This window comes from Trichosurus vulpecula, chromosome 1 (genome assembly GCF_011100635.1).
Source record: "Trichosurus vulpecula isolate mTriVul1 chromosome 1, mTriVul1.pri, whole genome shotgun sequence".
NCBI lineage: Eukaryota > Metazoa > Chordata > Mammalia > Diprotodontia > Phalangeridae > Trichosurus > Trichosurus vulpecula.
In genome coordinates this window covers 114,149,298-114,162,077 of record NC_050573.1, presented here as the reverse complement: position 1 = coordinate 114,162,077, position 12,780 = coordinate 114,149,298, and the positions used below count along the sequence as shown (strand labels likewise).

The 12,780-nt window shown below is 41.3% G+C and overlaps 1 protein-coding gene across 7 annotated transcripts in view; it reads right to left on the bottom strand.

Moving 5' to 3' along the window:
- Positions 1 to 12,780, bottom strand: part of MTSS1 (MTSS I-BAR domain containing 1) — a 227,052-nt gene that overhangs the window by 182,048 nt on the left and 32,224 nt on the right. For all 7 annotated transcript variants that reach the window (XM_036765291.1, XM_036765265.1, XM_036765277.1 and 4 more), the window contains exon 3: positions 2,245 to 2,318. In XM_036765291.1, coding sequence (XP_036621186.1) covers positions 2,245 to 2,318 — 74 coding nt within the window. The remainder of the gene's footprint in view (positions 1 to 2,244; positions 2,319 to 12,780) is intronic.

The window sequence follows — 12,780 nt, the reverse complement described above, 5'->3', positions numbered from 1 at the left end:
TAAATAGAACACCTATTTCTCCAATGGATAAAATCATCAAAAAGATGCGAAGGGCAGTTTTAGAAAGAGAAAATTCAAGTTCTGAATAAATACTTAAAAAACTGTTCCAATTTCCTATTAATCCAGGAAACAAAAATAAATGTAACTTTGAAGCACAGACACCTTAAAACTCAAATTTTCCAAGAGAGTTACAAACCATAAAGTCTAAGAAGAGTGAGTGCTAGGGAAGAGACATTCTATTCCATTATTGGAGAAATTGGAAATTGATGCCATCTTTTTGGGAAAATAACCTAATGATAATAAGTAATAATGCCTGGATCTCACTGCTAGGACTCTACGTTAAAGATAGCTCTTCTTCAATGACTCATCATGGTGGGGAGATAGGCCTGCTTCCCAGAGGCTATCCCAGCAAAAGACAACCTTTGTCAGATTCTAACATGCTGGAAAGACACGGAGTCCTGACAACAAACTATGTCTGGTGTCCAAAGACCAGTCTAGCTAAGTACAAAAAGGCTCATAACTAGCAGGCTGGCTACCAACTGATAAATTCTTTGGCCTCTGCAACCCATCAAACAAAAAATATTAGTATTATAAAAAGATCCACCTGTATAAAAACACTCATGGCAGTTTTATTGATAAGAACAGAAAACTACAAATAACTTAGGTGTCCCAAAAGCTGGGGAATGGTAGAAACAATCACGTTTTATCAATGTAATGGAATAGGACTGCCCCATAAAAATGATGGCTATGTGGGATGAAAAGAAATATGATGACTATGCACAAAGTGATGCAAAGCAGAGAGGCAGGATTAGAAGAAAAAAATGCACATTGGCCATCACTATTTTAAAAAAAAAAAAAAGCAGGAACTTTTTAAGCACACAGAGAGAAAAGAAGGAAGAGGACAGAGCAAATGCATTTTTTACATTTTTATCTATCTCTTACTTTCAATGAAATGTAAATCATGCAGATTATACACTTTTTATTTGAGAGCTTATTTCTCATTTAAGGTGCTGTTGCAGGTGAAAGATGAAATGACTGAGGAAACAAAGGTTCAAGCTTCCAAGCAAATCAATTTATTAAGCATTGCATGCCAACTGCCTAACAAATTGGGACCGAGCTCACTCAACTTTGACATTGGACCCTAGATACAGGCGGAGACAGATTTTCATGCATAAATACAATTAATCAAATAAGACCAATTAATTAAAGAAAACAATTAACCAGCATACAAAATTAGATAATCTGATTTCTAATTGGAAGAAAGATTAGGGGCTTTCCTCGGGAGGAAGAGAGCAAACAAAGTGCAATTCCCTGGAAGTTGTCCTATTCCCTACCCCCACCCCACTCCCTCCGCACCAAGTGTCTGTGTTCAATCAAAGGAACATGGAAACAATAAGTGACTGACCAGTATGGGGCCAGTTTTCCAATAAGACAAATGGGTTGCATGAGATGTATAATTAATTTTGAGAAAACTCCTTACAACCATCTTTGGATCTGACCAGGTTTCTGGTCAGCATAACCCAGGTCCTTAGTTAAGGGTCTCTAAGCAACAGGTAGAGGTGGTCCAGCTTCTCAACCACATAGCGTTTGGATTCAAACAATGCAATAAAGTTTTCTCACAATTCCCATAATTGAATCAAGTTTTCTCACAAGACAGAAATTGGACTAGACCCATAACTGAATAGAAAGGGAACTGAGTCTAGCTCAAGAATTGAGTCACAAGATGAAGTCAGTGTGGTTCACTCAATTCCCACAGTACAGAGAGCTGAGGTTATTAAGTTTCTAATAAAAATTAATAGAAAAAAAAGTTCATGCGAGGGTAAAAAAAAATTCAATTTCTAGTCAGCCAACATTCATTAAGAACCTGGGACATGGAAAGTTCTGGGCTACACAGGATACAAAGACAGAGACAACCCATCATTAAAGGTAACAATTAGACAACACTGTGCTTAAATGACAGCTATTTTAGGCTTTTTCACTTTCACTCCTTAGTCCCTCTCTCTTCACATGCTTTTGATTATAGCACATGCCTCTTATTAAGGAAATTTCCACAGCTGCTTCTCCTGACATCCCTCAATCCCACAAAGTTTTTTTCTTGTTATCGGGGCTTTTTTAAAGGACAGCAGTACAGCTAAGAGCCCTATGGTAATAATTTAAGCGGCAGCTTCTTGTAAAACCACCCAAGGGTGAAGAATCACATGAGGAACTCAGTCCGCGCTAAGCTTCCAGCCTGCATCTGCTTACCACGTGTGTTGGTAGCCATGTCCGCCACTTTCTGAAAGGCATCCAAGAAGGCAGCTGCAGCTACTACTGTAGTCCTGAAAGGCAAACAGATAACAAAAGCATGAGGAACGTCTCATTCCAGCGACTGCATCTCAGCCAAAAGGCTAAAGCCTTCACAGTCCAACCAGAGCGAATTTCTGCAAGAAAGCACTGAAATGGCCTTTTTGCATCACCAACAACGGATGGATGGATGGATGGATGAATGAATGGATGGATGGATGGATGGATGGATGCACGGACGGACGGAAGGATCAGTACATGGATAGAGACAGAGATAGAGAGATGGATAGAAAGACTTAGACATACACAGAGACAGATAGGACAGGATAGAGAGATAGGTAGAAAGACAGACAGATAGATGAATAGAGACAGGGAGAGAGAAAGACAAAAGTCATACAGAGAGATGAGATAGGTAGATAGATGGATAGAGACAGAGAGATGGATAGGGATATAGAGACATATGGACAGATATGGATAGAGAGATAGAATGGATAGATATATAGAGAAACGGATACGTAGAAGGAGAGTCAGACATACAAGGAGAGACTGGATGGATAGACAGAATAAGCCTTTTTAAGGTTTGCAAAGCATTTAACATATATATGTGTGTGTAGATATGCATATATATATACACATATACATACACATATATACACATACATATACATGTGTGTGTATATATATGTGTGTATATATATGAGAAAATATATATATATACATATATATATATATTTTCTCATAGGAGATACAATAACCTGTGAGGTAAGGACCCCTGATTTTATTATTTCCATTTCACAGAAGAGGAGGCTTAGGCTCAGAGAGGTTCTTATCTCACTCACTACAGGACTCCTTTTAAATGGGACTATTTTTGTGATGGCCAAAAAAAAAACCAAAAAACAAAAACTGGATACTAAAGCTATGCCCATGAACTGAGGAATAGCTGAATAAATCATGGCATATCAATCGATCAGTAAACATTTATTAAGGGTCACCATGTTCCAGTCATTGCGCTACCTGCTAGGGATACATAAAGAGGTAAAAGACAGTCTCAGCCATCAAAGAGCTTACAATCTAGTAGCTATATGGGTACAATGGAATACTACCATGCTGTAAGAAATGAGGGAAAAGGTGGTTTTAAAGAGTTTATAGAAAAGATTTGTATGAACTGATTCAGAGCAAAGCTGGTAGAACCAGAAAAAATGTGTGCTATAATATTAGTATTATAAAAGTGAACAATGAGGAAGAATTAAATAAGCAGAACCAGAAAAACAATTTATATGATAACACTGCACAGACAAACAACTTTGAAAGCGGTAAGAATTTTGATCAATGCAATGATGATCCGTGATTCCAGTGGACTGATTGTGAAGCACCCTATCTAACCTCCTAGAAGTAACAGACTCAAGGTGAAGAATAAGACATATATTTTAAAAACACAGACTATGAAGGAATTTGTTTAGCTTAATTATACATATTTGTATAAAGGAAAAAAGTAAGTTTCTGTTCATTAAAAAAATAAAATTTAATTAATAAAAATGGGGTTATATTAACGCCAGACTCAATAGTATCAGACTGTCAATGTAAGCCAATAAACAATTATACTTGGTACCCAATCTCACCTAAGCATTCGGTTACTAAAATACAAAATTGAGGACTGAGATGGAAAAGATGGAGTGCTTCAAGAGGTAGCAAACTTCCCCATAATGGAGGTCTATAAGCACAAGTAGGATGGACCCCTGTGACCCTGTCACAGAGGAAATTCTTTAGGGGTTGGACTAGATGGCTACTGAGCTCCCTACCAACTCTGAAATTTCATGATTTTGTGGTTAGAAATGTTAAAACAACAAGTCTCTCTCAAAAGATCCTTGTTTCCATGAGATATAAACAACAGAGACAGGGAAACTGAGACAGAGACAAAACCAGAGAAAGAGAGCGAGAGCAAGAGAGAGAGAGAGAGAGAGAGAGAGAGAGAGAGAGAGAGAGAGAGAACACAGCATGGAAGAGAGAGAATGAGAGACGGACACAAAGAGGGAAGTGGGAGACAGAATGAGAAAGAGAGAGAGACAGAGGCAGGGACAGGGAGAGACAGAGAATACCACAAATATACAAGTACAGAATGCTAAAGCTGGGGGTAACCTCAGAGATCATATAGTCCAATTTCCTTGTTTTATGGAGAAACTGGGACCCAAGAATTTAAATGGTTTGCCCAGATCACACAGGTAGTCAAGTGAGGAGCCAGATATCAGCCCTAGGTGTTTGATGCTGAACACAGAAGTACTTTCACAGAAGGAATTCTTAACCTGGGCTCTGTGAACTTGTTTTTTAAAAATATCTCTTTTAATAACTTCATTGCAATAGAACTGATTTCCTTTGTACTTCCACCTATTTTTATTTTGTGAATCTGGTTCCTAAGTTTCACGAGGCTGCCAAAGGGCTTCCAAGACACCAAAAAGGCTAAGAATCCCTGCTTTACAGAATGGAGTCATTGTAGCTGGGAATGAAAACTGGGACAGGAAATAATCTATCACTCAATGACCATGTGTTTGAGGAGTTGCACCGGAAGATTTTTTTTTAAAACATTAAATCTTCCAAGGCCAGGAAATGAAATCTGTGATACGATTTTTCAACAGAGGGCATTAATTACAGCATCACCAAACACATGACAAAGGATAACAAGAGAGAAAAATTTTTAAATCTAACATGAGAAAAAGGAGAGATTATTAGCCTAGACTGTCAGTAGTACCTTTTAATCAAAGATTTTGAAACACTCAAAATAAGCATCTTGATGGTAATCAAAAGAGGTTCACATAGGATTTCTGGTGCTCGAAATATTATGCCAAGTTTGTTTGTTTTCCAAAATGGTACCCAGAATTCACAGTGGGAGCAGAAGTTCGGGGGCTGATCAATTAATCAATCAACCAATAGGCATTTATTAAGCACTCAGTGCATGCCAGGCACAGTGCTAAGTGCCGAGGATAGCAGGAAAAATCAAAGTCAGTTTCTGACCTCAAGGACCTTACAATCTAATTGGAGAAAGAATATGTACATAAGTAACTTAGATCGATACAAGATACATACAGAGTAGACCGAAGATAACCTTAGAGAGAAAGGCATTAGCAATTTGGGGCTGGGGTGGGGGTGGGTCACTAAAAAAGACCTCCTGAAGGTTTAAGAGGTGGTGTATGAGTCTTGAAGGAAGCCAGAGAGTCTAAGAGGGGTTGGCAGGGAGGGAGTACTCTAAGCCAACACCAATGCACAAAGATGGGAGACCGAGTTCCATGGGGGGATGGGCGGGCAGGCAAACAAAACAGTATGGCTGAACCATGGAGTATATGGAGGGGAGTAATGTGTTAGAATGGAAAGCTAGGTTGTGAGGAGTTTATATTTAATTCTAGAGGAAAGGGGGACCACTGGAATCTACTAAATGGGGGAAAAGGGTGGCATGGTCCTATCTACACTTTGGGGAAATTACTTTGGCAGCAGAGCAGAGGTTGGACTGAAATGGGGTGAGACTTGAGGTAGGAAGGCAATAAAGAGACCACTGCAGGAGTCCAAAGGAAAGATGATGAAAGGATGAACCATGCTGGTGACTGTGTGAGTGAAGAGAAGGGGACGTATGTGGACATAGTAACAAACTGTATGACCAACACTGAGGATTTGAAGAAGGAAATTCAAAGACTAGGAAGAGTTAGAGAAGGTCCATAGAAGAAATAATCTATAAAGATGAAGGAAATAAGCAACATGGCCTGTAGATCCTAGAAGAAGCATTGTTCTACATAAGAATGGCAGAGTGGGGTGGGGGTGCGCGCATGGCAAGCAGTCCCCAAAAGAAAGCTAAGGAAGAGTTATATTAGAAACATGCTTCAAAACTGAGTCCTTCTATTTTTAAGCTGGACAAGAAGCTTCCTCAAGATCAGGGAAAAGCCTCATGCTGAAGCAAGAACAAAGTAAGGGAACAGAAGATGAACATCACACAACACAAAAATACAATCACCCAAAGAACGTCTATTATTTTTTTAAAAAGGAGAAACTCTTCGAATACAAACAATTTAGTTAACAAAAACTGTGGACACGAGAAAGCTTGTTCAAATCTCCATCATTTTTTCTGGCACAATGGCTCAATTTATTGTTATTTAAGTCTTTGCCCATCATTTAAATTTAATTATGCAGTTCTACAAGTGGCATGGGCACTATCTTTGTGGTTGTTGTTGGTTCCTTTGTTTTCAAAGAGGACCAATGGCCTCACAGGGTGATATCTTGACTTGCTGTTGAATTGCATTTAAGTGAGGCAGAATTGCACAAAGTCATCAGCTTCACGCTGTCTTCCAGAGTCACAGAAGTCCAGGGGCAGGACGAAGGTCACAACAACCGGTGATGGCCCAGGCTATAGCGGATGACCTTGGTGCCTTCAATGTCTAACCAGGCTACAAGCGAGCGATGCATGGCACCTGCTTCAGCCACCTTCGTGCCTTTGGAACAAACTGCTCTCATCCGCTCATTCTGCCAGGGGAAGTCCTCACGTGCTTGGGGTAGACATCCCCCTAACTCACTGATGGGTCTGCAACCTGTCAGTTACCCCCAACCTGGTTTAGCCCATCTGCCAGGATGGTTTTACCAGGGTGTGGCCACTGTGCCTGCTACAGCTTCTTGAAGCCACAGGTGAGAGTTGGATCACAGATGGACACCAAAGGTGAATGAGCAGCACTGAAAAGGGATCTCAGCAAGCCCTCACACCAAACCCCATACACTCCATGAGCAATGTATTTGCGCTGAAATTACCTAGGAAAGTTAGAAAAGTCATTCTGAAGGACTGAGATCTTTCAAGTGTCTTAGGAAACAAAAACCCTCTACTCTCGGGCCCAACAGCAAGAGGCCTAGACTCAAAGCCAGGAATCTGGGTTCAAGTCTCAGGTCTGCCACTAAATCCATGTAACCTTGGGCACTAAACTTCTTTGGAAGTCAAGTTTCCCCATTTATAAAACAAAGTGGATGATATCCAAGTCCCCCACGCCCACCACCAGCACTAAAAATTCTGGGTAAAGACAAAGTGGCATCCTAGTATAATTGGACAATGAAGCTAGAGCTAGTCACTGTACTTGAAAGATGTGGCCTTGACCTAACCCTCAGTTTCTCTATCTGTAAAATGAAGATAATGGTATTTATATTACCTATCTCCTGGGTTGTGGTAAAGAAGATGCTTTGTTAATCTTAAAATGCTATGGAAAAAAGTTTTTTTAATTACATTTTTTAGAAATGCTACTGAAATATGCACGATGGGACCGCATATATGCAACAGAATTGTGGGAGTCAAAGCAGGCAGTTGGCTCCTGAGCCTGAGAAAGAAGGCGTCTTGTTCCAAACTTGCCTACATTTACTTGTTGCGGGTGGGAGGGGAGATGATTTAACACTAATAACTGTATGTTTCACAGATTCTATTGTCCAAGCACTGATTTAGCTTAGTTCAGAGAGGCCAATCACCCCAAAAGTGATCTGTGACAACTGCAACTCTCAAAGACCTAAGTAAGTCATGGAGGGGTTGTGGTCTATCCTATACCAAGAGAGGGAGAATCCACATGGATAGAATCAGAGGTCCTTGAAAGACTGAATAAAAATTTACCTTTTGTTAAGCTATTTTTCTCCAGTAAACTTGAGCCTTGACTTCCTCCTGGGTTCCAAACCTGGCCCTGTCATCTCTACTCACATAACTCTCAGCACTTCAACTAAATGTCTCTAAGCAAAATGGGGGGGGGCGGATTAAGGTACTAGATAATCTCTAAAGTCCTAACCATCTCTATAGCTAAGAACCAACAAATCCATGCCCTGGGAAATCGGGAGCAGATGTAAACTGTGGCCCAACCTGAACCCAGAGAGGTCACTGGAGCCAGTAACAGGATGTGAGATGGGTGTCCTTGGCTCACTGGCTCCAGGGTGTGTGTCTGTCATCTGAGCGCTGCCAAAGGCAAGAAGGAAAGAGATACCATCTAGAGAGCCTAGGTTTCAGAAGGAGTAATACTTGGAGCAGCATGGGGACTCGAAACTAACGGAGGGGAGGGCCTGGGCCCCTGGGGCCTCTAGAAAGGAAGGGAGAGCCAAATGCCATCTAGGGCAAGAGGGAGAGGACCAGAAACTTCACTTAAAAGGCAGAAAGTCATTGCATCTGGATATCAGTTTGATTCAAGGAAACTAACCAGAACACGGAGGAAAAATAAATCAGCAAAATTCACCAACGTATCCACAAAGCCTGGCATCACATGCAGGGCTCCACACCCATAGTCCCTCACCTCTACAAAGAAGGGGCAAGACTCTTGTAATCTCATACCCTTCTCCCTATTTTCCAAACATCTAAAATAGGATTGTGTACTATTTTTAAGGCAACAGAACAAAGGGGAAATGCTGTCTTCTCCTGAAAGCAAAAATGGAGGTCAGAAAAGTGGGGGCGGGGGTGGGGGCAGGAAACCAGTAAGGGGAAATTTATGGAGCTGAGGCCTGGAGATTACTGGTGGAAGAAAAGGATGAGGTCCTGGGATGCAAAAGACCCACGGCACCACAGGAGTGATTGAATTTCAACCTATTATATTGGGAATTATTCATGTCCTTCCTTATATCCTACCCTCATTCTTTTACTAACATACAAAGTCAGCTCAAAAAGTATTTAATGAGCAGCTACCAATGTGCCCTTTTGCACTGCTGTATAGGATGGAGTAGAAGAAATGCTCTCTGGCCCCCAGAAGCTGAACCTTGTCAGGAAGACAAAATGTGTCTTGTTTCTCGCAGGTACAAAAAAAAAATCAAATCCAGTTTCTCTTTGTGTTATAGGTTATACGGTGTTAATAAAAGCCCACTGAAATCTGGGGTAGTCAGAAAGGGTATCAGGGAGGAGGCTGAGATTTGAACTGGGCTTCAAAAGAGGCAGTGTGGAGGGATCCCTGGATTTGAAGTCAGAGGCTCTGGATTTGAGGAGAAGCTAAGTGGCTCAGTGAATAAAGCACTGGGCTTGGAATCAGGACAACTCATCTCCATGAGTTCACATCTGGCCTCAGACACTTACTAGCTGTGTGACCCTGGGCAAGTCACTGAACCCTGTTTGCCTCAGTTTCTCATCTGTAAAATGAGCCGGAGAAGGAAATGGCAAACCCCTCCAGTATCTCTGCCAAGAAACCAAAAAAAAAAAAGGGAGAGGGGGAAGGGGCAGGCATAGAAAGTCAGACACGACTGAATAACAACAAAGTCCTGGGTTTAAATCCTGGCTCAGCCACTTATGCCTGTGTGATCCTGGGCAAGTCACTGGACCTCTGTGGGCTTCAAATTCCTTATTCGTCAATGGAGAGGGGCGGACCATGAGCCACTGACCTTAACTATAGAACTGAGATGGAAGAAGAGGAAAAAAACAGGGAGAGCATGAAGTGAGAGGCAAGGTAAGTCAGGAGCTGTAAGGGTGCAGCATTATGAAACAGAAATATTATGAGGGTGGGAAGTAGAAAACCCGGGCTCCCTGGCTAGCTCGGTTGTTCTTCAGCTATGTGACCTTGGTTAAGTCATATCCCTTTTCTGAAACACAGTTTCTTGACCTGTTCTCTGGCCCTCTTCATGAGATACCTCTTCCCATCTCTCTGCCCTGGAGCCTTATGCTCCCAAATAAAGAGAAGTCTCCCTAAAAAAAAAAAAGCTGGAGTCACTATGCTGCTTCTGTTCCCTGTCCCCTTACTCTAGAAACAGCCATCAAGTCAACCCTAACATTCCCAGAAGGGGCAGGAGCAAACTGCCCTATGATTCCACCAATCCTGTGACTTCCCAACCAAGACACCCCTCCTTCAGCCACCACCCTTATTTGTATGTTGTCTTTCCCTATTAGAATGGAAGCTTCTCAAAGACAAGGACTGCACTGTTTTGTATTTTTGTTGCCAGCACCTAGCACACAGTAAGTACTTCATGGATGCTTTTTCATTCATCTATGTATGAAATGGGATTTTAGAGCTAAATCTTGAAAGTATCTTCTAGCTCCAGGCTTCTCTGACATGATTTATGTTGGGGAATAATGATATATAGTGTCAGCTGGATCAGCATTTCCCAAACCTATATTTGGCCACAGAACACCTCTGGGATTCAAATAGATTGACAAAACTCACAAATGCTGGACCAAGGACATGGATTACCACCATCATAAAGGGTTTATGAAAGGAAGACTTCAGGAGATTTTGGAGAAGAAAAGAAGATTGTTTTCCTATAAAAACCATACTATATGCATAACAAATTTTGAGGGGAAAATATCTCTAGTACTGAAATTGTCTTGGAGGACCCCTCACATACTCCATATAACAACCAAAAGAACCTACTAGTTGCTGCCCATAAATGACATTCTATTTCCTGTCTCCATGTCTTTGTATGGGCTGTGCCCCATGTCTGGAAATGGACCCTCCTTCCTCATCTCTGCCTTCTGGAAGCCCAAACTCTCTTCACAATATGAGATCTTGCCCGATCTCCCCAGATGTTAGTACCCTCTCTCCACAATGCTACCCTCAAGTACTGCACACATATTTTGCATATATTTATCTGTGTACCTGTTAGACCTTCCAACCCAAGAAACTACTTGAAGGTGGGAACTACTTCCTTTCTGCCTTTGTATCCCCAGTGCCTAGCACAGTGCCTAACCTGGCACACAGTAGGCCCTTACTCAAAGCTTGATGAATTGAATTGGACCCTAGTCATAACACAAAGCAACAGCATTCCACAGAATCCTGTGTGGGAAGGGTCTGGATAGATGAGGTCAAGGTCAATGAAGAATAATGACAAAGGGCTTTGACTACTAGACTGAGGCCTCTGGACTCGGGACATGAGTACAGGTTACAAAACAAAGAAATTATGAAAACTATTTAGGAATATAACAGCAAGGGATGCAATTGATTAGAAGGACCACAGAGCCAGAACTGGAAGGGAATACAAAAGTCATCCAGTCCAAGCCGCTCATTTTACATTTGAGGAAACAGAGGGGTAGGTGGATTAAATGACTTTCCTAGGCTCACACGGGTAGTAAGCATTAGAAGGGGGCTCTGCGTCCAGATCCAGTGGAGAAACACTGGGAGCAGGACGATCAAAAAGAAAACCATGGAGTCATTCAGGAATGAGAGGCTAAACACATCCGGCCTAGTAAAATCTGGTAAAAGAGAAATAAATCCAAGAGGCAACGAATGAAGAATCAGTTAAGAAGAAAATACTCTATACTGGTGGCTCTCAAACTTTTTTTTTTTTTGGCGCTTATGGCATAGTATGTTTTGTTGAACTGGGAGTAGCCTCTGGAAGAGTTGGGAGACTTGTATTTGTGTAGGCAAGGCCAAGTCTACTACAATTCAAGACATATTTAGCAAAACTCATAGCACAGCCTTTGCTAACCACTGATCTAAACGGATTGGAAACCAAAATTTCAAACTTAGGGGACTAGGAGGACACAAATGGCATTTAAATTACTATGCAACCTGACCCCTTTCTATCTTTCCAGTCTTCTTATAGATTCTTCCTCCCTCCACACCCTACATTTCAGTCATAATGGCCTACAAACATTGGTGCTCCATCTCTGGTCTCCCTTCCTTTGCAATGGCTATCCTCCAGGTCTGGAGAGCGTTCCACTTTCCCATCTCTGGCTTCTTTTCAGACTGCTCAAAACCACCTCCTCTCAGTCCCCCTAGTTGCTAGGGCCTCTGCCTCTAAGACTACACTCCATCTACCCAATATCTGTCTTAAATATTCCTGTTTAGTTACAAGTTGTCTTCTCCATTAGAATACAAGCTCCTTGAGGGTAGGGCCTATGTTTCTGCTTTTCTTTATATCCCTAACACCGAGCCTAGCATAGAGTACACACTTAATAAATGCTTGCTGACAATAATGTTGAATATATTCTCACTAACAGAATGGAGTTATAGTTAGGATGAGTAAGGGTAGGGTTTTAGGAGAAGGTATGGTATTGTAGAAAAGAGATGATGAGTTAACTTTCAGAATTTCCAGGCCCATGTGTCCCAAATAAGACTGAATAGGGATTTGACAACTAGAAGACAGAACCCAAATGAAAAGCCCACTCACCTTCTGGTGCTCTCTGACAGTAAAGTGAATCTCAAGTGGTAATCTCCAAACCAAATTATAACAAATACCAGCAAGTTATCTAAATTCCTTGATCAGAGCTAATTATCCATGCTTCATGGGGCAGTAATAGAGAAAAGATGGAGCTGAAGGCAGAGGAAAAGGACACAGAGGGGAGAGAGAGACAGAGAGAGAGAGAGAGGAAGGAAAGAAGAAAAAGAAAGGGAAGTAAGGAAGGAGGGAAGAAGAAAGGAAGGAAGAAAAGAGAAAGAATGAAAGAGAGGAGAGAGGGAGAAAGGAAGGAAGGGATAAATAAAAAGACACATATACATATACACACATTTTTAATATTTATTTAAGTTTACAAGTTTTAAGCAATAAAAAACTCTAGTAATAGGTATCATGGACTAGTGCTTGTCCACAGACCAG